Source organism: Mastigoproctus giganteus, chromosome 12 (genome assembly GCF_048544385.1).
Source record: "Mastigoproctus giganteus isolate SK-2022 chromosome 12, ASM4854438v1, whole genome shotgun sequence".
Taxonomy (NCBI): Eukaryota; Metazoa; Arthropoda; class Arachnida; order Uropygi; family Thelyphonidae; genus Mastigoproctus; species Mastigoproctus giganteus.
In genome coordinates, this window is record NC_143586.1 from 157,408,144 (window position 1) to 157,435,180 (window position 27,037).

The 27,037-nt window shown below is 36.5% G+C and overlaps 1 protein-coding gene across 3 annotated transcripts in view; it reads left to right on the forward strand.

The window, feature by feature from the left end:
- The window catches only part of LOC150077535 (uncharacterized), a 441,090-nt gene that overhangs the window by 286,674 nt on the left and 127,379 nt on the right, over nt 1-27,037 (forward strand). For all 3 annotated transcript variants that reach the window (XM_090386301.1, XM_090386302.1, XM_090386303.1), the window contains exons 11-12: nt 25,723-25,767; nt 25,887-25,922. In XM_090386301.1, the coding sequence (XP_090242427.1) occupies nt 25,723-25,767; nt 25,887-25,922 (81 nt within the window). The remainder of the gene's footprint in view (nt 1-25,722; nt 25,768-25,886; nt 25,923-27,037) is intronic.

Below are 27,037 nucleotides of genomic sequence, written 5' to 3' on the forward strand. Positions count from 1 at the left end.
CCGAGTTCCTGTAGGAAACAATAGGTCGAATCGGAAATCCAGGCTTGTGTAATTTTACCTGACCAAAAAGTGCAGGAATATTGTATGTTCTGGACTTCAATTCCTTCAACTGAACCATAGTAATGTAGTCGTTTTTACGATATGTGGTTAACGTTTTATTGTATTGATTTACCAAATTGGTAAACAGTGTCGGGTCCACTTCACAATAAGTGGAGGTATCAGATACAACTGAATCTAACTTATTAATATAATCATGTTTATCTAGTATTACCACTGTATCTCCTTTATCTGCCCTCTGTATTATAATGTCCTTATTTTCTCGAAGTTCTCGTAAAGCTGAACTGTCATGTGTATTCAATTTAGGAAGTCGCGTTTCTTTTATGTTATTCACTACTTGGTTAACTTGTTGAATAAATACATCTTTTTGTGGAACACTACGAAGTCCAAATTCAATATCAATTACGCATTGTTTTTTTGGCAGCTTTCGAGGTGGTAAATTATAATTTAATCCTTTGGATAAAAGTGAAATCTGGTCCTGCGATAGTGTACACGAGGAAAGATTTGTAACCTGTTGATATGTCGGTTCGTTGGATACTGGGTGAGGGGGTGTTCGTGAACTAGCCGACATATTCTGTGGTAGTGCGTTATGTGTCTGTGGGGGGGATGTCACCCAACTCGTGTGAACTTGGTCGCAAGCTCGCGACAATGTGTTAGAATTCGCATGAACGTGTCTTGAACTATTCGATAATGTTTGCAACTTATTAACGTGTCTGTTTTTTATTTTATTTCTGAGGCTTGTGCTTCCCGTCGCAAATCTATGGAGGTCTTCAATACAGACCAATCGTTCGGATGTAGATAATTTTTTAATTTATCGTGAAGCTTCCTAACCTGGGAAAGGTATTTTTGTTTATCCGAATATCGAGATTTTAAGGCAAGCTTAACAATATTACGTGATGTCGCCAGTGATAGTTGTTTTATGCCTGAAATTTTTCGATTTAAATTCACCCTGGCAAACTTCGGAACGTTTAATTGCGTTAATTTGAATTTTAATTGTTTTGAATTGATTTTGAATTGTGTTAAATTGATTATTTAATTATTTATATTTTATTTTTATTATTTATATTTTACTTTAATGTACCGGTAAGTTGTCGATTTTTTCGTTTTTTCCGGTTTAATTTCTGGAGGGTATCATACGGAAGTGTTCCACGTACTATATTGAGGTAAACTCCTCTTATTAATTTACTAAGAACAAATTTAATATAAAATGATAAACCTCTTTTATATTACAAATGTAAAACATCAGTGAGACTTCTGTTGCTGCACCATTGATGACACAAAACTTTACATCAGACATATACTTTAACTTTTAGAGCTATGCATGCGGCACTAGTTTCACCCGTGAGACTGCTCCTATGACTAGACTTAACAAAGTTCATCACTGAGAAAAACCACTCTCAAGAATATGTTGATGAGAAAATTGTTAGTAATGCTGTTGTCAGATTTTTTAAAAGACAAACTTTTCAGAAATGGAATTCCAAACTTTTAATTTCATTTTCTGCAGTCGTCTTTGCTAATCCAATCACTAATCATTCCCTTTCATTATTTTCAAAATCAGCTCTGAGGTCGATAAATTGAGCTGCTCTGAAAATCAATCAATTGCATCTCAAAATCATCCACGTCAATCCACTGAAACATTTTCAGGTTCAGTTCGGTTAGTTTGACACTGTTTGCAAACTTAATGAATATTGCAGTTTTGTCAAATTCTCTGAACTTGATAAAGCTTGAAGAAAACTGTTTAATAGTTTATTCAATTTTTTTGGGATGCTCTTTTCCCTTGTCTAACCACAGAGTTGCTATTGTTGCATCTGGGCATACTGCAGCATATGCTCTATATGCTGCAGTATGCCTCTATCTGTTCAAATTCTTTGATTTCCTTTAGCCATGTGCCAGTTCAAATCTTCTTCCCACCTGACCTCTGTATACCTTGCCATATTAACATTTATTTTTATATGTTACATATGTGTCTTCTATTATAATATAGTGTTGGATGTATTGACCAAACTGTCCACTTTATTAATTGGTTTCTAGAACACTCCAATACTGTACTTTTTGTAGATTCTTTTTGTGTTTTTGCTGATGCCTTTTATGTACAGAATCACTACCACTCTTTTGTAATCAGTATTCTGTGTTAATTGTTGTGTTACTCAAATATTTTTCTATGACATTGTTGATTAACTTTCATTTGTAATTTTTTTATTGTTATCACAGTTTTAATTTTTTGTGGTTATTAGACACATAGTTTATGTATTGCTTGCAATCCATCAGCTTCCTGTGAACCTAGCATGTCTTTCTCTTTAGTCACTAGGACAAGCAAGAACGGCAACCTATTACTGACTTCATTCTCAAAAAATAAAAAAAAGGATTGAAGTCAATGCTAAAAAAAGGGTTATTATTAAATAATCGATACCCAAGTTATTTGGTCTACAAGATTGTATAAAAATATTTGAGCAACATAAACAGTAACAGAACATGGAATATTGATTACAAAAGATTGGCAGATTCCATATATTAATGCCATACATAAAGGGCATTAAAGAAAAAACAAAGAGAATTTGTAAAAAAGTATGGTCTTTGGATGATCTTTAAGCTGATTAATAAAATGGGGATTTTATTCAAAGATCCATGCCATATTAAATGTGGCAGGTACAGATAGGCAAGGTGAGGAAAAGATTTGAAAGTTACATAGATGAGCACACAAAACACATGATAAAGAGAACCAAAGAATCTGAATTGACAGAGCACGTGCTGGGGTGTATACAGGCATACGGTGATAGCAACTTTGTGGTAATGGGGGGGGGGGGGGGGGAAGAATACTGAAAAAAAGAAAAACAAGTGAAGCCTTTTACATCAAGCAATTTAGCACCTTGCATTAAACAGAAATAAAGGGACAAAAATAGAGGGTGTTGAAACTAAAATGAGTTGTTCAAAAAATAAGATGACATAGGGAGCAATGAAATATGCATGAGAATTGATAGGCACTAGATTGGAGACTCTTATTAGAACATGACATCAGCAGTTTGAGTCCTTATTCTTGCTCATTATATGTGAACAAGGCCCTGGAATGGGTTTGTAACATGATGCTCATTTATTAAAATATTTACTGTATTAAAATATTACTGTATCAAGTATTAAAATATTACTGTATCAAGTATTAAAATAAAATAACTATTTCTTTGGTACCATGCAGTCCAGTTTCTTGGCTCCTGACTTATAATAGTTCAGACAACCTGATATAACAAATGCAGAAAAAACCACATACTTCTCCCATCCATACCCTCCAAGAATTTGTCTAGTTCTTCCTTCCGCAACCATCCTCAACATAAATTTATGCCCTTTCATATGTGTAGCCTCAGCAAGCACTTCCTCTTGCTGAGACTACACAGTACTATAATGCCATTTGCATTCAACTTACTCATTCCATTCAACACCACCAAATATGGAGGATGCGGAAAGGTCAGGGAATGACCACTGCATATCCCGGAGCAATATGGCCTTAGTTGCTAATGCTCCTAAAAAAAAAAAAAAACCAAACCATTCAACACCTTAAACACCTCAATCAGATCACCCCCACAGGTACCTAGTCCGGAAGCTGCAATTTGCAGAACTGAAGCTTTTCTAGGTAAGAGCAGCCCTTTGTTTGCTTCACCAATCTGGTTACCCTTCTCTACACCTATTCCAGCAGATTACATCCTTCTTAAATTGAGGCCTCCAGACCTGTATACAGTACTCAAGATGCAGCCTAACCATGGCCATGTACAAAGAGATAATCACCTCCTTATCCCTATTTTTGCACCGGTAAAATCAAAACCAAACCTTATCCCTACTGGCAAAGTTTCTGTATATCATTGACAAAACCTCCATGAGCTGTTCTGGCAGCATGTCTGCACTGCATTTGTATCTTGCATTTGTCAATGTTGAACTTCAACTGCCATTTTTTTAATTTTTTTTTTTATGTAAACCCAAACACGAGAGGTATTGGAACCTATAGTACTTAGTACCGTGCTTGGATTGTAGGTTGAGAAGACGAAAGAAGATATTTGTTGACATTGGACTTGAATTTCTGTAGACTAATTTTCAGTAAATACGTACAAAGGAAGGTTGTTCCAGAAAACAGCAGCTGAATGAATAAACAAGGAAGATGAAAAGTTGGTTCTGTGAGTTTGAAGTTGGACAGTAAATTGATGTTGGCAGCGGCACATGTTCAGACTGTTTTGAAAGAGAGAGTGGGAATTATAGAAGCCAATTCAGAAGAACAGTGCCCATGGAAATATCTGTAGAAAAGGCATGCAGCAGAAACAGTACGTCTATGAGACAGTGAGTGGAGAGACTGTTAGAGGTAAAAAAATGTAAACGTAAAGTGCAGCCATTATCAACCTACTGCAGGGTGGAAGCCTCCTCAACAATTCATGCTGAGGGAAATGGACCATAATCTGCCACGCTGGTCCAGTGCAGGTTGGCAGATCGACCATATTCAGCAGTCAGGGGCTTGAACCCCGGTCTACTCAAGGAGCGTGTGCTATTGCACTCCCACTCCTGACCACTTGGCTACGGAGGCCATCTCTGTTAGAGATGAATCATTAATTAACCTAACGGCCCTCTTCTGAACGGAATCAAGAAGCCTGAGAGAGGTTTTGGGGGCACCATCCCAGATGTGGGAGCAAGATTCCATTGTAGGGCGGATTTGAAATTTGTACAGAGTGAACAGCTGTTTGGGAGAAAAGTAACGTCGATTGCAAAAGAGAAAACCAAGTTTTTTAGATGCAGAGGAAGCAATATTTGTAATGTGCTTGTGCCAAGAGAGATTAATAGTCAGGGTAATCCCCAAAAGAAATATATCATTTTGCTTAGAAATCGGAGTGTCACCAAAGATAAGCATAGAACAGAAGAATCCTTTTTGCGAGATATAACACAAGACTGAGTTTTAGAAGGATTGAAATCAACTAAGTTGTCTTTGCACCACTGGAGAATTACTTGGAGATTGACATTTAAGGAATTGGTAGCAGATTTTCGATAAGTTGAAGCTGATTGACCAGGACAAGGTTTCTCAAAATGGAAAGTGGAATACAATGTGCTATCATCGGCAAAGCTGTGCATAGGATTTCCAGTCAATGGAAGAAGGTCATTAATATACAAGCGGAAATAAGTGGGGGAAAGAACTGAACCTTGGGGATCACCGGCATTAGTGGAGAAGTTAAAAGACAGAGAGCCATCTACCATCACCCTCAGTGAGTGATTAGAGAGAGCTAACCAGTTACAAAACACAGTTGGAAAACCATAAGATGGAAGCTTGTTTAGAAGACCTTTATACCAAACATGATCAAAAGCCTTTTAGATGTCAAGAGCAAGTGTTTGTGTTTCACCAAACTTTTCCAATGAATTAGTCCATAAATGGGTAACATAAGCCAGAATATCACCAGTGGATCGACACTGACAGAATCCATATTGACGATCATTGATCAGACGGAAGGTTTCTAGGTAGTTTAAGATTTGGCGGTTAATTGATTTCTCCATTACTTTAGAAAGAGTAGAAGTAATTGCAATGGGACGATAATTGGATGGGAGGGATTTGTCACCCTTTTTAGGAACTGGCTGAATGTGAGCAGATTTCCAAGCAGAAGGAAAAACACTTTTGGAATAAGAAAGTGAAAAGAGGCAGCAAAGAACAGAAGTAAGTTCAGGAGAACAGGTTTTCAGAACAAGTGGAGAAATACCATCGGGACCTGGAGCTTTCTTAGCATCAAGATTTGTCAAAATCCTATCGACATCCTTTTGACGGAAGACCACAGGAGGCATTGAATGGAGCGTGTTGGGAATGGTGGGAGGTGTTTTACTAAGATCATTAATACATGAGTTGGAAGAAAAATGGAATGCTAGCAGGTCAGCTTTATCCTTGGCTGAAGTGACAACAGAACCATCTAGTTTGGACAGAGGTGGGCAAAGGTTGCGGCCAATAACTTTGCAAAGAGACCAGAATGCTTGCCTACCATTAGGGCAAGAAGCAAGTTTTCTACTCTTATCCTGTTCAAACTCTAGTTTGGTCTGATTAATAACTGCTTTACAATTGTTGCGAGCTTTGGTATAGGCAAAAAATGAAACTGAAAAAATGGAAACAAGCCAATTACGATATGCAACATTCTTCTCTTAAACAGCCTTAGCACATTTATTGGAAAACCATGGTTTAGATAAAGGACGAGATTTTAAAGTGGAGTGTGGGATAAAGGATTCCATTCCTGCAAGAATAATTACACTGACACGATCTAAGCAAACGTTAACATCAGAAATTTTGAAACAGTAATCCGACCAAGGAAAAGAAGAAAAGAAGTCTCGCAGGTCATCCCATTTTGCATTCTTGTAATGCCAAACAATACGAGGTTGGGAATAGCCACGAGATAAAGGTTCCATTGGAGAAGAGACAATCACCAAGTTGTGATCTTAAGTGCCTAAAGGACCTCTCACTTTGACCGTGTACTTAGAAGGGTTGTTTGTGATCAAGCGCGTTGGCTGTATGTTTAGGATTGTCAGGTATTCTTGTAGATAAATGAACAATCTGTGTAAAGTCATTAGTAATTGCAAAAGCCTCAGCATCTCGACCTGCTGGGTCAGTGTGACTTGAAAACGGGAGCCACCTGGAGTTGTGAACATTAAAATCCCCAAGGAATATTACCTCACTGTTAGGAAAGTTGGACTGGAGAAAGTCAAGTTGCAAAGAGAGGAAGTCAAAAAGCTCCAAGTGATTAATGAGTTTGGAGAACGGTAGAGAAAACAGATGAATTTGACACAATGAGGTAGAGAGATTTTAAGCCAGAGAAGATCGAAAAGAGGAGATTCCAAATTACCAAGTCTCTGACAGGGAATATCGGAACGGACATTTGCACAAGTACCACCTTTGAGGCGAAAGGAATCATACAGTGAATAATTTGGGCAACTGAGATGAGCAGTAGTTGAATCAACCGATAACCGAGTTCTGTCAGAAAAAGTACATGGGGTTTGGCAGATTGCAAGTGGAAATGGACTTCGTTGAGATTAGAATTGAGACCACGTATATTTGTGAAATGAATTAGGAAGTGTTTTGGAGTTTTAGATCTTTTTTGCAGATAAGCTTACTCTATTAGTTTGACAATTCATGGTGTATTCAATAGTAAGAAAAAGTTGGTGGGACATGCTGTATGAAGTAATGAAATTTTTGGATATGGCGTACACATGGTAAGAATATACCCAGATCCTTGACATAACCTGGCCTCAACAATGCCCCTGCATACACACTACTTGGACTCCTTCCAGTCACTATCTGGCAGAGTAGAGGTAGCAAGATTATACATTAGCTGATCCGGAAGCCTCCTAGAGAGTTACCAATAGGTTCGGTCCGGTGTACTAACTAGCGGCAGGCCTGCGAATACCATTTTAGAGCTGTACCCTCAAAATGTAAGGAAGATTGGATCTCGCCACGATGTTCATCATAACCTCAAAAGTCATCAATCATACTGCAAATGGAAGAGATGGGGAAGGTTGACCAGAACTTAGCTATAGAGACTAAACTTGGGTTCCACCACTTGAATCCTCCAATAAGCAAAGTGGTGGTATTGCATGGGTTGATGAGAGTCATCTACCACCTAGTACTGCCTGGTATAACACAGAGGGGCAGCATTCCTCCATGTGGTTAGGGTGGCACAACTCGACCCCTGCTTACGTTGGTTCACACCTGGGTGGTCAACCACCGTGTGCTTGTGCATGGAGCTTATACCCAGGATTACTAACAGTCCCACCATTGTGAAAGTGCAAGCAGAGGATTTGGCTGTCCGGACTTCGCCAAAATTGGGTCTACTTGACTTGAGTGTCACCAGTGTCATCAGTTCCATCGGCGTTTTAGACTCCCAGGTAGCAAGTGCAGCTTTTCTGGCATATCTGAGAGAATGTCTGTGACAACCTCAAGGACCATTTCTCAACATTGACCCAATTTTCTTAGATCTTGTTGGAGTAGCTCACCTTGATTACTGTCATTAGCCACCCTGCCAACCTTTGTATTTCATCAGTATCATTAATAAATATTGAAAACAACAATGGGTGCAGCACTGAACTCTGGGGCTCCAATATTATTAAGACATTAGTCCGTGATTTCCATTCTCTGCCTTCTTTCACTTAACCGTTCCTTTATCCATAGTGATAACTTGCCCTTAATGCCACATTGCTCCAGTTTATACAGCAGTCTTTTATCTGCAACAGTATCATGTGGTACATGAAAGGCAAAATGCTTGGGAAAAGCAAGGGCACAGCAGCCATCCCTCATAAATGAGAGAGCCTTTGCTTGGCAATTAACTGCACTTTGCCTGATAGGGGGAGGATTTATTATCATAATCTGATACTATCAACGATGTTGAGACAGATTTACTGCAACATTTGAAGAGGAAAGAATAAAATAATAATTTTCTTCCCTTACTGCTAAAAACATTTCTGTGTTATTGCTTAATAATCTACATAACTTTGTATGATGGTAAAAATAAAGTTATGTATATTATTAAGCCATTTTTAAAACCATTTTCTGTATCCAGTTAGCTGTATTTACTACTTAGTGAATCAGTCTCATATTGTAGAGGCACTTTCCAGTGAGTTGCCTTGAAGGAAGGCAGTTGACTACATTTAAGCCTGATGGGGGAGGGGGAATTCATAGTAAAATGCCTCCACAAATATGAGTTCGCTGCACTAAGCAGCAAACCCAGTTTGTTCACAGCTACATACAGAAAGAAGCTATGCCCGACACGTGCAATGACTTTATCAAGCTTTCATAGATTACTGATCCCTGTTTAGATTTTGGTAATTTAAAATGATTAGATTTTTGCAGGTGTGAGATGAAAGCAGGTGGAATAGATATATATATGTATATAAATAATTAAAGAGTCATATATATATATATATATATAAGTATGTAAGAATAGATAAGTCTGATAAAATATGCATAGATGGAGACAAAAAATACATAAAAGTGCCAAGGACTAGAAAGGTAAGGATAGTAGAAAAAAGAAGTATATCAGGTTTGTAAAAGGTGAAAGAATGTTAATATCCTAAAAGTTATGATGAATTAAGAAAATTATGGGCTGAATTGCAAAGTTAATTAGAGGTGAGGGAGCTGTAAAGTAAAATGATTAAACAAAATAAAGTAAAATAAAAAGTGGTAGAGCTGTCATCAGACAGCTCTACCATGGGTGGGTAAATTTAGTTATAAGTCGAAAAACAGGGAGAGCAAAAATGCAAAATCTGATGTCAGCTGAAGTGAATATTGGTACATAGTTGGTCAGAGATTTCATCAAGGGACTACACCTGACCATATATCAGGAACTGCATTTCTATACTTGTCCATAACAGTGGAAGAGAGGTAAAATAAAGCCAAAAAAAAAAAACCAAAAAGAATAAAATTAGCATATTCTCTTACAGCGTGGACAAGGTAGTCCCAACACAGTGTCAATGATATGAAAATTATTAAGGTAAAAATAAGGATAAATCAAAAATAAAATATAATTAAGTGTTTTCAGAGTGGGAAAAAAGATTTTTGAATTATATGTAGATTTTTAAGTAATTTTGGAAAAATATATTGTTGTTCAAGTTTTGTGGAAATTAGAGGAATTAAAATTATTTAGAACAAGCATATGGTATAGGGTGAGGTATTAAATTGAGGATGGGTAAGGGATAAAGGAGTGGTTAAATAAAGACAAAAAATAGCGATAGAACGAGGATAGTTGGAACATTCATATCACCCTCGTATCGCACTATTAGTTTTACGAACGGGAAAAAGGGTAGAAATAGAAAGTAGAAAGATAAAAAGTATAGAAAAAGTTATTAAACGTACTGGGCTAGCTGGGGATGTAAAGCCCAACCTTTAATAAGGACCCTGGCTTTGTAAGTGTTAGTATAAAAAGAAGACTAATACCAAATACTTGTATTGCAGAGAAAAAGCAGGCAAAAAAATATGTAAGTCAAAACAGGCATAAAAACGAGCTGAAACAGAAACTGAAAGTATAATGAGAAAAGTAACGATACCTGGTGTTTCAAGTAATACATAGCAGAAGGACGAAGATGGGGAAAATAATGTCAGCTGAAGTGTAGTAGACTAGATGAGTCTACTACACTTCAGTAGTAGTCACATATTTAGTAGACTAGATGAGTGTATCTAAAGCATTACCACATTAGTGACTTAGCTACAGGATAAAACAATTTATAGCAGTATTTGTATAACGGACTTAATAGAGAGCTGTGAAGAAATGGAGATAGATATGGAAAAAGTAACCTCTATAGTGTCATATGTTGAATGAATAAGTGCATAGAGATACATAATTGTAGCGTTGGAAAAGAGGAAGTATATCTATAATGTAGAATGGTTGGAATAATAGGATTTTATAGATATAAAGTTATAGGATATACAAAAATGAACATAAAACAGTTCATAGAAAAATAAAAAGTATTGAACATAGCAATGACAAAGTAAGTAAAACAGAAAGTAATAAAATAAATGCAGATCAAAATTAGTTGATAAATCTAAATTTTATCAATTAGAGGAGTACAGCTTACATATAAAAAATATTTAAATCCAGGAAATGAGTAATTACATATGTAAGCATAAAAAGCAGGAAACATGTAAAGAATAACATAATATCCTAAGATGGAGAAGCCTGGTTATAACCTGAGGTTCAAAATGGAGTGAATAAATACTGAAATGATATCAGTAATCATTTCTGTAAAAATAAATAAAGTAGAAAAACCAGCGTTGAAAGAGTAAAGTAAGAATCCACAAGTGGTTTTGATGAAGAAATCTAGTTAAAATCCAATGATGAAAGAATAGGAAATAAATCCAAGAATGAATATAACTAGATGACTATAGACCCAATGTGGTATTAGGTATCAAAACCCTAGGAGACTGTAGAAAATAGCTTATACAAAAATTTTTTGTAATATAAATAAATGAGTCATATAGATTCAAAGATAGTATTAGATGCATACAGTTGATGAATCCAAAAGTGAACAGGTACCGAATAAAATTTCATTAGTAATGAATATGCTCAATAGTGAAAGCTGAGTAGATTTAGAGCAAATAATGCAAACTAATACTCAGTTTACTGAAGACATATGGTTGCTATAAAATTCAAGTAGTAAATAAATCCAAAGGTGGATATTCAAAGGCAGAGTTGTAAGGTACCAAATCTTTGGATACTGTAAAGTAACTTTAATACTTGAAAGATCCAAGTCCCATAAAAATTGCATTTACCTACATATATAATTATCCATACCTGAAAGAAATATCAAGTGAATACATGTAGAAAGTGAATACTTAAAAAGTAGAAACTTGGTGGGTAAAGAAACAAAGTACTTGTTCCAAAGAAAATAATTCCATAGGAAATCATGTATAGCTATTACTTACCAAGTAGTGGAAATCCCACCATATAATATTACAACTGTATAAATACGATTAGAACTGACCGGTTCATAGTAAATTATAACTAAATTTATTCCTGATAAAATGAGAGACTGTATTGAAACTGTATTTTATAAAATAGATGGGGATGTTATTATTAATTAGCTTATTGTAAAGTAGTTGTAGAGCCTTGGTGAACGGTAAATTGTTACTGCATATGTTAACAAGTCTAATGGTTTGAGTATAAATTATATTTTTATGTACTTTGTTGGAAATATTAGAGTGCCAATTGGTAAGATAGATGATATTGAAATTAAATTTATTTCTTTTATCATATATGTCAATATTATATGGAAGAGAATCATTGCTAAGGGTGATATTGAGGTCAAGGAAGTTGGCTGTGTGATTAGTGGAGTTTTCTTTATTCAGTGGGGTAAATTGCTTTGGCTAAAGGTTTAAAGTTTGTATTTGAAACAAGGATGTCATCTGCATATCTGAATGCTAAAAAGTTATGATTAGGTTTGTTTGTGGTGTATATTTCTTCATAATAGTGCAAAAATATATTGGATACTAAGCTGGAAATTTGGGAACCCATAGGTACACCAATGGTTTGTTTATAAGTAAGTTTGCCATTGAAGATGTATTTATTAAGTAAACAGAGATTGGCATAATTGTTCCATGTATTATCACTTATATTCAATTTATCTTTGTATCTGTGATAAAGTTATTTTAGCACAAATACCAGTAGGCTATGTGGGATTGAAGTGAAGAGGTTGGTGAAATCAAAAGTTTCTATGCTGGTTATTGTGATATCAGATTTGAAGGTGTTGATGACAATTTGGTTATTGTTTATGATCCAAGTAGATGTTAGATTGTTAAAAATAGTATTGAATAATTAAAAAAATTGTTTACCTGGGAGGTAGCAGCCACTATTTTTGGAACTAGTAATGAATCTGAAGCATACAGGTTGTTTATGGAATTTGGCTATCATATAAAGAAAGAGTATGGTTGAGTTCTGTAATTTAGTATATAGTTTTTTCTGTAAAGCTATTAGCTTTTTAATTGTGGAAGCAGGATTAAGATTGCAGGGAGTGAAAGTGGAACTATATCCTATTTCATTTTTAAGTTGATTATAGTAAAATTACTTGCAAAATATAGCAAAGTTGTTAGAAGCTTTATCTACTGGGATGATGATAAAATTGTCCTGTAATTCTTTTATATATTTCTTAAGATTGCAGTATGGTGTGTAGAAGTTATTGTACAGTTTGTAGGCATTAGAGATAGCTTTTACAATGTCATGATAGAATGATGGTGATCCAGTTTTGGAATGCTTTGTGTGGAATGGTGTATTTAAAAGCAAATTTGTTAGCAAAATGCATTATATTTAGATATAACTCTCTGTCGATGCTATTTAGGTTAGCTTTATTTATAGGTCTGAATTTAAATCCTTTGCTCATAGCATTGGTTCATGGTTCTTTATGATATTAAGATTGCCAGTTATAATATGTTCATGATATTGATCAATATATGGAGCATAAATAGGATTATTGCAGTGGCATGGGAGATCGGTAAGTAGAATATTTCCTATGTTGGTAGCAAGTTATTTGTAGTTACAGATTTTTAAACCTAATGGAGAATCATAATTGAAATGATGCATATCGAATTTGTATAGGCTATGTGAAGGTAGTAGGTTATTATGTTTATTGAGCAAGGAAGGCCAGGGTATTTTGTTAAACAATTTATGTGCAAATTTGATATTGCAAAATTCGATGCAGTGAGTTGTAATATTGCCAATTCTGGAGAGACCAATGTCTTATATGATATGTTTAAGTTTTATATTATTGAACATGAAATTATGACAGAATGAAACTAAAGCTTTAAGAATAGATTTTTTGATGCTAAAAAGGAATTGGTTAAATTTAGGTAAATTAAGGGTAGTGTTGTCCCAAGAACCCCGAGGGGCTCACATCTGGTTAGTATGGGCTTGGCACACCCAAGGTCCTGAGCTGGATATCATCATTCTCCTGAAAAAGGCCTCTGAGGTTGGGAAAATTCATATTTTAGCATTAAATCAGCTCACACACCAACCATAAGAATAAGTATTTACTGTAACTAAAATATTTACATATTAAAATAAAATAAATATTTACAAAAACTGCTATTATATTAAATTAAATTATATACATGTAAAGAACATTAAAACTGTGATAAAATCCTTCAGATAAAATACATTAAAATAAACCGGATTAAAAGCGATAAAAAAACGATAAAAATCTCTGGAGCTTTCGGAAGCATCGGCTTCCTTCCTCAGCAGTAACAAAACTTCCTGCAGCACGTCCATATATAACAGGCTCACGGTACCTATACACGTGGTGCAGTTGGCGCATGGTCTGAACTGGAAGCGGAAATAGCTCGGGAACGTGTTAAGCAAAACCGTTCATCCGTACTTAGGATGATAGTTTCAAACAGAGGATGCATACGCATACCTCTGTCCCTATTCATAATATTGTGGTCGGATGAACAGATTCGTAGGCTCTCGAGCCATTTACGGTTCCAGAACCCATGCGCTCAATCCACGATAACCGCATCCTCTGGGGAAATTTGATGCTGCTTCTCCCAAAAACGTTCGGCCACAGCAGACTTATTGTAATCAGCGGTTTTTATAGCATTTGCATGCTCCCCCAGACGATCCTTGAGCCGTCGTTTTGTTTTGTCTTGCCCACATAACATTCCCCACAATCCGGGCATTTTATCCTGTATACTACTCCACTACTCAGGTCCTTTGCTATTGGGTCTTTTACCTGAGACAACACTGTGTGCAACCTCCGCCCGGGAAGTTGCACACAGTGTGTTTTATAACCCCGCAAAACTCTAGCGAGATGGTCAGTAACGCCCAGATAGTAAGGAATGTATGGGTAGCCACAGGAACAAACGGTTCCTGACAGTTAGACTCTATTCCTCTACTAAATCTGTCTATGATCCTCTGTGGGTATCCGCATTTTCTAAGGTCTGCTGTGACTCGTCTAATTTCACATTATTTGTCCTCAGAGGTGGTGCAGTGTGACCCTGCTCTATCTAGTAGAGCTTTCACTACTCTATTCTTATGCTGCCCAGCTTGTGCTGAACTATAATGGGTGTACTGGCCTCTGCACATAGGTTTTTTAAACACAGAAGTTTTGAGCCTAGGGCCTATCCTAGAGACCAGTACATCCAAGAAAGGAAGGGTACCTCCTGTCTCCACCTCTGAGGTAAATTGTATTAGTTGGGAGAAGCTATTAAGCCAATGGAGTGCATCATCCTCTCTCCCCTTCTGGACCATGGTGACGGTATCATCAACATACCTTTTCCATTTCTTTATGGGAAACTGACATCCACTAAAAACCCTGTCCTCTAACTCCTCCATGGCCAGATTGGCCACGATGGTGCTAATAGGAGATCCCATGGCTGTACCGTGAACCTGTTTGTACATAACACCTTGGTACACCATAGTGGTGCTGGCCAGACAAAGTTCCACACCAGAACAAATATCCTCTACATTTAAAAGCGATCTATTACCCAAAGAGACATCATTACTCAAAGATTTTCTAACACAATATATTCCATGTTTAATTGGAATGCATGCGAATAGTGACACCACATCAAAAGAAATCATGCTCTCATTTTCATTTACAATCAAATCTTTCACAAAATTCACAAATTCTTTACTGTCTTTTATGACATAGTTGGACTGGCCCACTATAGGACCTGAGTAGTGGAGTAGTATACAGGATAAAATGCCCGGATTGTGGGGAATGTTATGTGGGCGAGACAAAACGACGGCTCAAGGATCATCTGGAGGAGCATGCAAATGCTATAAAAACCGCTGATTACAATAAGTCTGCTGTGGCCGAACGTTTTTGGGAGAAGCAGCATCAAATTTCCCCAGAGGATGCGGTTATCGTGGATTGAGCGCATGGGTTCTGGAACCGTAAATGGCTCGAGAGCCTACGAATCTGTTCATCCGACCACAATATTATGAATAGGGACAGAGGTATGCGTATGCATCCTCTGTTTGAAACTATCATCCTAAGTACGGATGAACGGTTTTGCTTAACACGTTCCCGAACTATTTCTGCTTCCAGTTCAGACCATGCGCCGACTGCACCACATGTATAGGTACCGTGAGCCTGTTATATATGGACGTGCTGCAGGAAGTTTTGTTACTGCTGAGGAAGGAAGCCGATGCTTCTGAAAGCTCCAGAGATTTTTATCGTTTTTTTTTATCGCTTTTAATCCATTTATTTTAGTGTATTTTATCTGAAGGATTTTATCACAGTTTTAATGTTTTTTTTACATGTATATAATTTAATTTAATATAATAGCAGTTTTTGTAAATATTTATTTTATTTTAATTTGTAAATATTTTAGTTACAGTAAATACTTATTCTTATGGTTGGTGTGTGAGCTGATTTAATGCTAAAATATCATCATTCTTTTCTTTCTTGGTGATTCCTTTCGACTTCTCTCTCTCTCTCTCTCTCTCTCTCTCTCTCTCTCTCTCTCTCTCTCTCTCTCTCTCTCTCTCTCTCAGGGTAACTCGGGAATTTTTTTTTGGCTGGTGCAGCATAAGCCTCAGGCTTCCTTGCACCATATGGCTAATAATAATAATAATAATAATAACATCGAATTTTATATTTTTGTATGGATTATACTTTTTTTTTGCCACCTGAGTGTCTGCGTTTTGGAGGCTGCATAATATGACTAGGGTTTAATAATTTTCCTCGTTAAACAAAATTTCCTCATTATAACTGTTACTCGCTATATCAGTAATAGTGGAGATGGGGAAACCCCTGGGTCTGTTAAACAATGTCAATTCACTTTATATTAGTGATGAGTTAAATCTACCTTCTATTTTTTTTAAATTCTCAATAACTTGATAAAAAGATAGATTCAAAAAACAAAAGAAATATTAGAGAAAAAAAAATAATATACGTATATATATATATATATATACAGGGTGTTTCAGTTAAACGTTTCAGAACTTCTAAGAGGGGTAAGGTACATCCTGACAACTCGAAATCATATAGCAATGTGGGGTCGGAAATGCTTTCCTGAAGCGGTGTTGTACACAGAAGCACCATAAAGAAAAGAGACCGTAAGTGAGAAATCGCTTTAATAATACATGAAAAGAAGCAAAAGGTACATGGATTAAAGTAAGTGTTCGAAGTTTCTTCCACGGGCTACAATGCACGCCTCACATCTCCGACGCATGGACATCCGAACATTCTGGAATACTCCAGGCGAATTTCGAATTTCTTCGGGAGCTACTGCGATTCTTGCAACCAGCTCCTCAGCATTGTCAACAGGGGTGTCATAAACTAGCGATTTCATATGACCCCAGAAATAAAAATCAAGACATGATAGGTCGGGTGACCGAGCAGGCCAATGCACTGGACCACCACGTCCGATCCACTGTTGACCAAATGTGACATCCAGGTAGTTACGAACATCTCCGCTATAATGGGCAGGGGCTCCATCGTGTTGGAACCACATTGTGTGTTGCGTCGATGCAGAAATCTGTTCATCTCTCAAAAGTTGTGGCAATACTTGCTGCAGAAAGATCAAGTAGATAGGTCCGGTTAGACGACACGGTAACAGGTAAGGTCCGATGAAGTGATCTCCCATAATACCGGCCCATACATTGACCGAAAATCGAATCTGTGCTGCACGACGTCGTATTGCATGCGGGTTCTCGACCGCCCAGATATGGTCGTTATGCGTGTTGAAAATTCCTTCCCTTGTGAAGGATGCCTCATCGGAAAACAACACTTCAGCAGGAAAAAGGGGATTTGTAGCACATTTTCCAAGGTACCACTGTGCGAAAGCAAAACGAGGTGCATAATCATCCGGTTGCTGTGTCTGGACACGCTGCCTGGAGTATTCCAGAATGTTCGATGTCCATGCGTCGGAGATGTGAGGCGTGCATTGTAGCCCGTGGAAGAAACTTCGAACACTTACTTTAATCCATGTACCTTTTGCTTCTTTTCATGTATTATTAAAACGATTTCTCACTTACGGTCTCTTTTCTTTATGGTGCTTCTGTGTACAACACCGTTTCAGGAAAGCATTTCCGACCCCACATTGCTATATGATTTCGAGTTGTCAGGATGTATCCTACCCCTCTTAGAAGTTCTGAAACGTTTAACTGAAACACCCTGTATATATATATATATATATCTACATATTATTTGTATTAATATGCTTGTATAAACTACAATATACTTAATTTTAAACACAATTTATTTGTCTATAATTTTAAAACCATACCCGTAATACTAAACACAGTTTATTTCTCTGTAATTAAAAACAGTACCGTTTAATAATAAACACGATTTCAGTTAGTCTTTATTTATGAATCTTAAAGTTGATGTTTGTTTTAGAGATTTCACTTTGATATTTCTTAAGTTTCCCTTAAAAACACTCAACGCGTTAAAAGTCTCATTGCTTGCCTTAGTTCCTTCAAAACAAAATGACTAATGTATCCATTGCACCTTGAGCTTGTGAGATTGTCCGCACTGATTTTGATTCAGTTTCAATTGTCATCATATGATCATCACAGTCATCATCTTTACCATTGTCTTTGTTGAGCACAGCATCTACAATGTCACTCTCTGTAGGAAGACCACTAGTTAATAAGTTGTCATCAACTCACACAAATTCATCAATGTTATCTGTATCAAAACCTACAGTGTTGTTACATAGCAACCATTTGGATAATAGTAAGTTGTTTTCTTCGTTTCCATCTTCTTCATCTACAATTGAAATTTCATTTGAATTTAATTTCGATTTCTTGAAGCAATTCAATATGGTTGTCAAAGTAATTGTTCCTTGCATCATTCAATAAATTTATAGCATCGAATAACGATATAGACTCGGTAAGTTTCTGTTCTCTTTGACTGATCTGATGTAGAACTAGAAATATTTTATAAAATCCTTTTTCTTGATGATTACACCTTTGTCCATTGGTTGTAAAATTGGTGTCACATTGGGAGGCAGAAACACTAGCTTAACGTTGGACAAATTTTGAATCTGGGGATGTGCAGGACAGTTATCAACTAACAACAAAATATTTTTCTTCTTTTTGAATAGCTCCTTATTCCAATCAATTACCGAAAAATATCCGAAGTCATCCGAGCTTTTTTTGTTGGCAGTGTATTCACAGGAAGTTTCCTTATGTTTTTGAAACGCCAAGGTTTTAACAATTTTCCGATAACAAACAGTTTTTTTTTTCTTATCAGTTCCATATTTGTGCATATGAGCATTGTCAAGAGAGGCTTTGCTTTTTTCCACTAATACATTTTTTTTTCCCCTTTGAATTTCCCCTTTGTATTATCAGGTGTCAAATTATAAAACAGTCCTGTTTCATCAGTGTTCTAGTAGTAGTAGTAGAGGCATGTGATGCAACAAAGCAAGCATATGAGCTTATGTAGCATCAGCCAAAAAAAAAAAAAAAAAAAACAATTTCACACAACCATTCCCTCTAAAAGTTTGACTAATTCCTCCTTAAATTTATTTAAGGTATCAATTTCCACAATGGATGGAAGTTTGTTCCAGCAATTAACCACCCGTTGGCTAAAGGCAAATTTCTGCACATCTATTCTACAACTGTCTTTCCTCAATTTGAATATATGCCCCTGCAGGTTTATAATCTGAGCAAGCTGAAGAATCCCATCAGAATTCAGCGTGCTCAACCCATTCAAGGCCTTATACTGAGAACCCCTTTGTTGCCCTTCTTCTGTACACACTGAAGCAACTCTACATCCTTCCTAAAATGATGCCTCCAGACCTGTATTCAAGACCTGACCATTGCTTTATACAAATGGACAACCACCTCCTCTTCCCTGCTAGCAAAATTCCTGTATATCATTGACAATACCCCATGACCTGCTCTGGCAGCCTGTCTTGCATTGCTCAGAAAATTTCATATCTGACTGCACAATTACTCCCAGGTCTTTTTTCATATTCTATCACCCTAAGTGTAGTACATCACAGTTGGTACGTTGCTATGGGGTTACTTCTACCTATATGCAGTACCTTTGCATTTGTCAATGTTAAACTTCAGTTGCCATTTCTCAGCCATCTGCCCAAATTTTCTAGATCCTGTTGTAGTAGTACAACTGTTGTAGATGTCTTCGTCATTGGAATCTTTCCTGATTTCTGCCCAAACATGGTCAATCCATTCATTTGCCATTATTGGATCTGCAGATCGAGATTCTCCACTAATTTTTGCATAAACGATGTTATGTTGGTTTTTATATCAATCCAGCCAACCATTGTTACACACAAAATCGTTGTGTCCAAATTGTTCAGCAAATTTTTCCACTTGAGCCTTCAAGATTGGACTGTCTATTGAAAATACAGTGCTTCTTTGTGTGGTGAACCATTGAAGCAGTGCTTCATCAACATTTGTAACCTTGCATTTTCTAAAGGCGCCTCCGTAGCCAGGTGGGCAGGAGTAGCAGTTCGTAGTACACGCTTCTTGATTAGACCGAGGTTCGAGCCCGTGACCACCAAATACGGAGGATGCAGAAAGGTCAGGGAATGACCACCGCATATCCCTGGAACAATATGGCCTTAGTTGCTAATGCTCCTAAAAACCAAATAAGAAACAAAACAAACAACAAGCATGTTTTAATTTTTTTTTTTTTTTCCCGGTTATGTTCTTTTCCAGTGCCGATATGTAAACATCTTTATTCTTCTGCAATGTCGACACACTTGAAGAGAACAAAGAAAACCTTTTACACACTTCAACATTTTTTGCACCCCGCTCTAACTCACAAATAATTTCGACTATTTTGCCAATCAAGAGAGACTTTCTTTTGTTCACGGTTCTGAAGGAAGGGTTTGTTTCTAACTGATTTTACTTTAAAATAATAAAGTGATCTGTTCTTAGAAGTCCCGAAATAAATTTATGGTTCGGTGAATACAAGACAATCTGTAAATAGGGTAATGTGACAAGCGGAATGCTAATGCACTGTTGTATAGCCCCATCCCCAGACAGACAAGGTCATAAACTGGCTGCTAATCCAATGCAGGTGGTCATAAAGCTAAGTCACCCTTTTCATTTTTGTCTATTCCAAGAATTGGGTATTTTCAACTACCCAAGCATTAAGAATGCTTGCATAGCATAGTTACCAAAATTTGTTCGGTATATCCATGTAGTATGCTCGTTATAACAGTGAGTAATTGTATCGGAATATGCGTAAATTAAAAACATTATTACTTTTTTTGCTCATTACAGCCGTGGTCTCGTTATTTCTGTGCTCGTTATAACCAAGTTCTACTGTATAATGTATTATACATAATAGGTTGTAGTGAATGTGTATGTTTTTTTATTTTTTTTCTTTAGTCTCTGTTGGGTTAGCTATGAAATATATGTCAACTTCTTACTTACCGCAACATTTGATTTGGCTTCCGCACGCACTTCGTCAACTTGGTTTCATTATTTTAATGACGTGCTATGTATATTTCATATCAGAGCCTTACTTCTTGCTATATTTCCTTTGTTTTTGGCTGCTGACCTTTGATGAAGTTAAAATCATTGGATCTATAGCATTAAGTACTACTGTTAATATATTACTTTTATTTTTCAGGTACCTAATGATTTTTCCTATCATTAGGAAATGATATGGTTACTGCAACTAGAGTAATAGTGAGAGCTTTAAAACGGTGATCAGGAATATAGTTTTCTGGGATATCATGATGACCAATGCCATGTTTAAAAATAAGTGATATAGAAACAACATGAGAAATGTAGTTATTCTCTTGAGGGAAGTGATTCTTTTTATTAGGAATGAAATGATGCTCCACTGTACATAAGCATTAAGCATTTACGTTCATTGTGCCGCTCAAAAAACGAATTTTTTTATGCTCTAATTATGCTAGGAACTTCATTACCAGACACAGTCTGCTGATGAGGTGGCAGAATTAGTTTTTTTTTTTTTTTTTGCCCTTCATTATACTGTTCACCCAACTTTTTTTTTTTTTTTTTTTTTTTTTTTTTTTTTACTTCTTAGCCCCATATAATGATCATTGAAAAAATGTTCCAGTATTTACAGATGCATTAGCATAGCCTTCTCATTCACTTCTTGTAGTTGTTGGTGACTATTGTCAGGGAAATGGGGAACATGCTTTGTAAAAAGGATAGGTGAACAGGACCAGGGTATGTCTGCCAGGGGCAAAGGTTGATGACGTTGTAGAGCGGATATCATCTTTGAAGAGCACAAAAGGTGATATAGTTGTACACGTTGGCACTAATGATATCAAGAGTAGGAGACTGGCAGAATTACTTAACAAGTACAGATCATTGTTGAAAAAAAGCAGTGAATTAGGGTTGAATTTGAAAGTGTCTGCAATTCTGCCCAGACACGATAGGAGGGAGTATATGATGAGAGCCTTGTCGATCAATTCGGCACTGGAAAGATTGTGCAAGGCTCAAGGGGTAGAATTTTTTTCAGCCTGGACTGCACTTGTTAACAGGAGAGACTGCTTCTACAGGGATGGGATACACTTAAATAGAAAGGGTGCAAGAATATTTGCTGATGCTATCGAGGTAGTGTTAGGTGGGTCGGAAAACTGCTAGCTTGGGGGGAGACAAAGACTAATAGATTAACAATAGCCACTGGCAGAGGTGAAAGAGATTCTTGCACTGCTTCTATTGGAATAAGCAGAAGCCTGAAAAACAAGATGCAGGATATTTCAGAGACTGCTGGGAGTCATTGCGGTACAAGTAAACACATGGGTTGTGTTAGGGTAGCTAAGAATAGAAACAGGTGCATGTATACTTGTGTGTACACCAATGCTAGGAGTTTACTAAATAAATTTGATGAATTTGAGGTATTGCTCAAAACATCAAAGGCAGATATTGTTGGGATATCAGAGACGTGGTGTCACACAGATATAAGGAATGCAGAACTGGAATATGGGGAGTACAACATCTACAGAAAGGATAGACAGGATAGGAAGGGAGGAGGAGGGTGCTATTAGTTAAGAAACACATAAAATCCAAGGAAGTGAAGCCAGTCAACATATCTGGACAGGGCAATGTCGAGTCAGTTTGGTGTGACATAAGCATTGGGAGATCAAAATCGAGAGTAGGAGTGTGCTATAGGCCTAATGACTCTGATGACTATAATAAGAAACTGTACAGGGAAATATAGTGGGCCAGTAAATCAGAGAGTCTTATAATGGGGGATTTTAATTTCCCAGATATTGACTGGAATTTGGGGGCTGGTCACTCACACACTAGCAAGGTTTTTGTGGATTTATTGGATGATTGTTTTCTACATCAGCATGTTCAGGAGGCAACTAGAGGAAGTAATGTAATACTCTTGATTTGATTATCAGTAGTGATTCTTCATGCATTAAGAATCTGCAGATAGAGGAACCACTAGGTGGCAGTGATCACAGTGTGCTGAAGTGGGATTTACTCAAAGAAGTATCTACCATTAGAGGTAAAGGGAAGGGTTATTGCTTTCGTAAAGGCGACTGCGATGGACTGAGACAGTATTTAAATTCTATACAGTGGGACAAACTGATGATGTTACCAACAGCAAATTCAAAATGGGAAGCATTCAAAGAACTTATCTTGGAAGCTACTAGGCTTTACATACCAACTAAGAAATATTGTTCAAGGTTTAGGCCTAAATGGATGTCAGATGAACTAATGCGACATATGGCAGAGAAGAAAAATGCATGGGATACATACAAATTAACACATGACGCAGAAGCCTATAATAGATACAAGTTGATCTGTAGCCAAGTTACAAAGGAGGTTAAGCAGGCGAAGCAGATTACGAGAAATCTTTAGCAAGGGATGTAAAGAAAAACAGCAAAGAGTTCTTTACTTATGTAAACTCTAGAAGGAAGGGGGTGAATCAGATTGGTCCACTTGATATCGATGAGTCAACTGTTGATGATCCTGCTCAGGTAGCTAACAAACTAAATGAACATTCTGCATTGACATTCACACATGAGGAGTTATTCAGCGAGGGGAATGCCAGAGGTGTATTCAACTCTGGCAGTAAGCTAGAGAATCTTGTAATAACTGAGAGTAAAGTGGAGGAGAAATTGTTGAAGATAAACACAAGAAAGGCACCTGGGGTGGATGGGATCTATCCAGTTATATTAAAGGAGGCAGCAAAGGAAGTAAGCAAAACCTTAGCCATAATTATGAGAGCTTCCTTTGACTCAGGGGAGATACCCACAGACTGGAGATGTGCAAATGTGACCCCAATTCACAAAGGTGGATCAAAGGCTGACACAAGTAATTATAGACCTGTGAGTTTAACTTCTGTTCCAGGAAATTAATGGAGGCACTGGTTAAAGAAGCACTGCAGGATCATCCAAAGAAGACTTCAGTTATAGCTCGGACACAGCATTGTTTTTTTAAGGGGAAGTCTTGCTTGACCAATTTGATTGGATACTATGATGCAGTCATAAAAGAACTAGATGCAGGGAATAACTTTGATATTATATACTTGGATCTTAGAAAGACTTTTGATACTGTTGCTCATGGAAGACTGCTGCACAAATTGTAGCAGTGTGGCATTGGAGGCAAATTGCTGCTCTGGATAAAGGGATGGTTGAGGGGGGAGAAGACAGAGAGTGGTAATCAATGGACACTGCTCATCGTGAACTAATGTTATTAGTGGAGTCCCTCAGGGTTCAGTGTTGGGTCCATTATTGTTTTCTGTATATATAAATGATATTGATGATGGTATATCAGGCTTAATGTCCAAGTTTGCAGACGATACGAAGGATGGCAGGGTTGTCAAGGACACTACTGACACTATGTTGCTGCAACAGGATCTGGAAAGGTTGAGCAGATGGGCTTCGAGGTGGCAAATGAAGTTTAACATTGACAAATGTAAAGTACTACATATGGGAAACAGCAACCCCAGAGCAACAGTATCAACTCTGTGGTAATACACTTACAGTGGTAGAGAATGAAAGGGACCTGGGGGTGGTTGTGCAGGCAGATATGAAGTTCTCTGAGTAGTGCAGACGGGCTGCAAGAGTAGCTCATGGTGTATTGTCAATGATATATAGGAATTTTTCTAGCAGTGATAAGGAGGTGATTATTCCCTTGTATAAGGCAATGGTCAGGCCACACCTAGAGTACTGTATACAGGTCTGAAGGACTCATTTCAAGAAGGATGTAGAGCTGCTGGAACGAGTACAGAGAAGGGCAACAAGATTAGTGAAGTGAACAAAGGCGTGGTCTTACGAAGAAAGATCTAAATTTTGCAAATTAGTGTCTGGAGACTAGGCACCAGCGAGGTGATCTGATAGAGGTGTATAAAGCCTTGAATGGTTTGAGCATGCTCAGTGCTGATGGGATTCTTCCTCTTGCTCAGCATAATCACCTGAGAGGGCATAAATTCAAATTGAGGGAAGACAGATATAGGATAGAAGTGCGGAAATTTGCCTTTAGCCAGCGGGTGGTTGGTTGGTGGAACAGACTTCCATCCCTTGTCGTGGAAGTTGTGGAAGTTGATAGCCTAATTAAGTTTAATTCTCAGCTAGACAGGTATTTCGGTATTTCAAATGAACAGAGGGGTGAAGTGGAAGTGGTTTTTTTTTTTTTTTTTTGGCTGATGCTGCATAAGCTTGCTTTCTTGGATCAAATGCCTCTGCTAATGCTAATTCTAACTTCTGCACTGAGAACTGTGTTTCTGAATGTAATTTAATGAATGATGGCAATGCATTTTGAGATAGTTAATATTTCAAATTAATCTACATTATAAGGAGAAATTGCTTAAAATTTTTATATGGCATTAATTTAAATTGTATGCCATTGCTATACAACTTGAATTAATTTTCTGTTTGATTGTCATTGCTATGAGAAAACAAACACAGCCAGATTCACCAATCTGAATTTTAATAGAACAAATTGAACAATTACAATTAAATTTAGTATAAACCTGTGATATTGTATTGATGAGATTACAAAGTATGTATTTTGGATATTTTTAAAATTTTCTTAACAATTACAGTTCTATTGCTACTATAAAGCACTGCATTAAAAAACATTTAGACTGGAAGCAAAAGAAAAGGATTAATTACTTCTCTAAATCCCATTTCTAATGGGATGAAGTTAGACAAAAGTGCAGATTTTTTGTTTCATAAATTCTTGGATATTGATATAAATGTATCAGTAATTTTGTAAATATGTTTTTAGTTATTATGCGTCTAAAAGTAGTTTTTATTTGATTTGTTTCAAGATGAAACACAGAGAAGAGTTATTTCACTAAATAAAGATACAGTAGGTAAGTCAGCATGATAATAATAGAAAGTTAAGAAATCAAAAAATAATGTATAAGTACTTTTTGTTTCAGATTTTCATCTAAACAGTATTATCCTAATATAAAAATTCTAATTTTTATAGGTCCACCCTGTAGCATTAAAGTTACAGTACAGCAAGGTAACTTCTTTTTTTTTTTTTTGATTTATTGTCATACAGTTGGATTTTAAAAAAAAATAATAATAAATACACTTTCTATAGAGAGCTTAGAACCATTTTAAAGATGCGAATAGGTTATGTAAATGATCACCGTTTTTTAGTATTTTATGGGGTTATATTTTATGTTTTTAAATATACAGTAAACACTTTAAAATCTGGCAACTTGTGGATTTGGGAGGAGTCCGATTTTAGAGATACATATTGGTTAAACAATTTTACTTACATTTACATCTGTGAACATTTATGATGACTAAATGATAGGTAATTACTGGTTACATTTTTAACTAGTAGCACAGATTACAGTTACAGATTTTTCCTTTTTTTTTTCAGTCACAGAATAATTATGCCATATTATTACCTTAATAATTCATAATAAGTAAAGCTTAATTTTTAATAGAACAAGCAAACAAATGGTTGGTAATATCATATTTCTTTAAATATGATATTACCAAATTTGTTTGCTTGTTCTTTTAAAATTAAAGCTTTTATTATTATGAATTATTATGGTCATAATATGGCCATAATAATTCATGTGATGATGCCAAATATGTAAGTTTTTTTTTTTTTTTTTTTTTTGCCAGTGTAATTTTAAATTAGCTACATATAATTTTATGAATTTTTTTTAATTATAATGCATTTTAATGTTTCTGTATCTTGAAAACAAGCATTTTTAAGGATTGTAATTTCTTTTGGATGTATTAATAAAATATTAGCATTAGCAAAGGCACATGATGCAAGAAAGCAAGCTTATATAGATAGCATCAGCCAAAAAAAAAAAAAAAAACCCCTTATTTCACCCATCCACTCACTCCAAATGTTTGTCAAGTTCTGCCTTGAATCTATTTAAGCTATCAACTTCTATAACGACAGATGGAAGTTTGTTCCAGCAATCAACCACCCGCTGGCTAAAGGCAAACTTCTGCACATCTATCCTACAACCATCTTTCCTCAATTTGAATTTATGCCCTCTCAGGCGATTATTCTGACCAAGAGGAAGAATCCATCAGCATTGAACATGCTCAAACCATTCAAGGCTTTATACACTTCAGTCAGATCACCTCACAGCTACCTAGTCT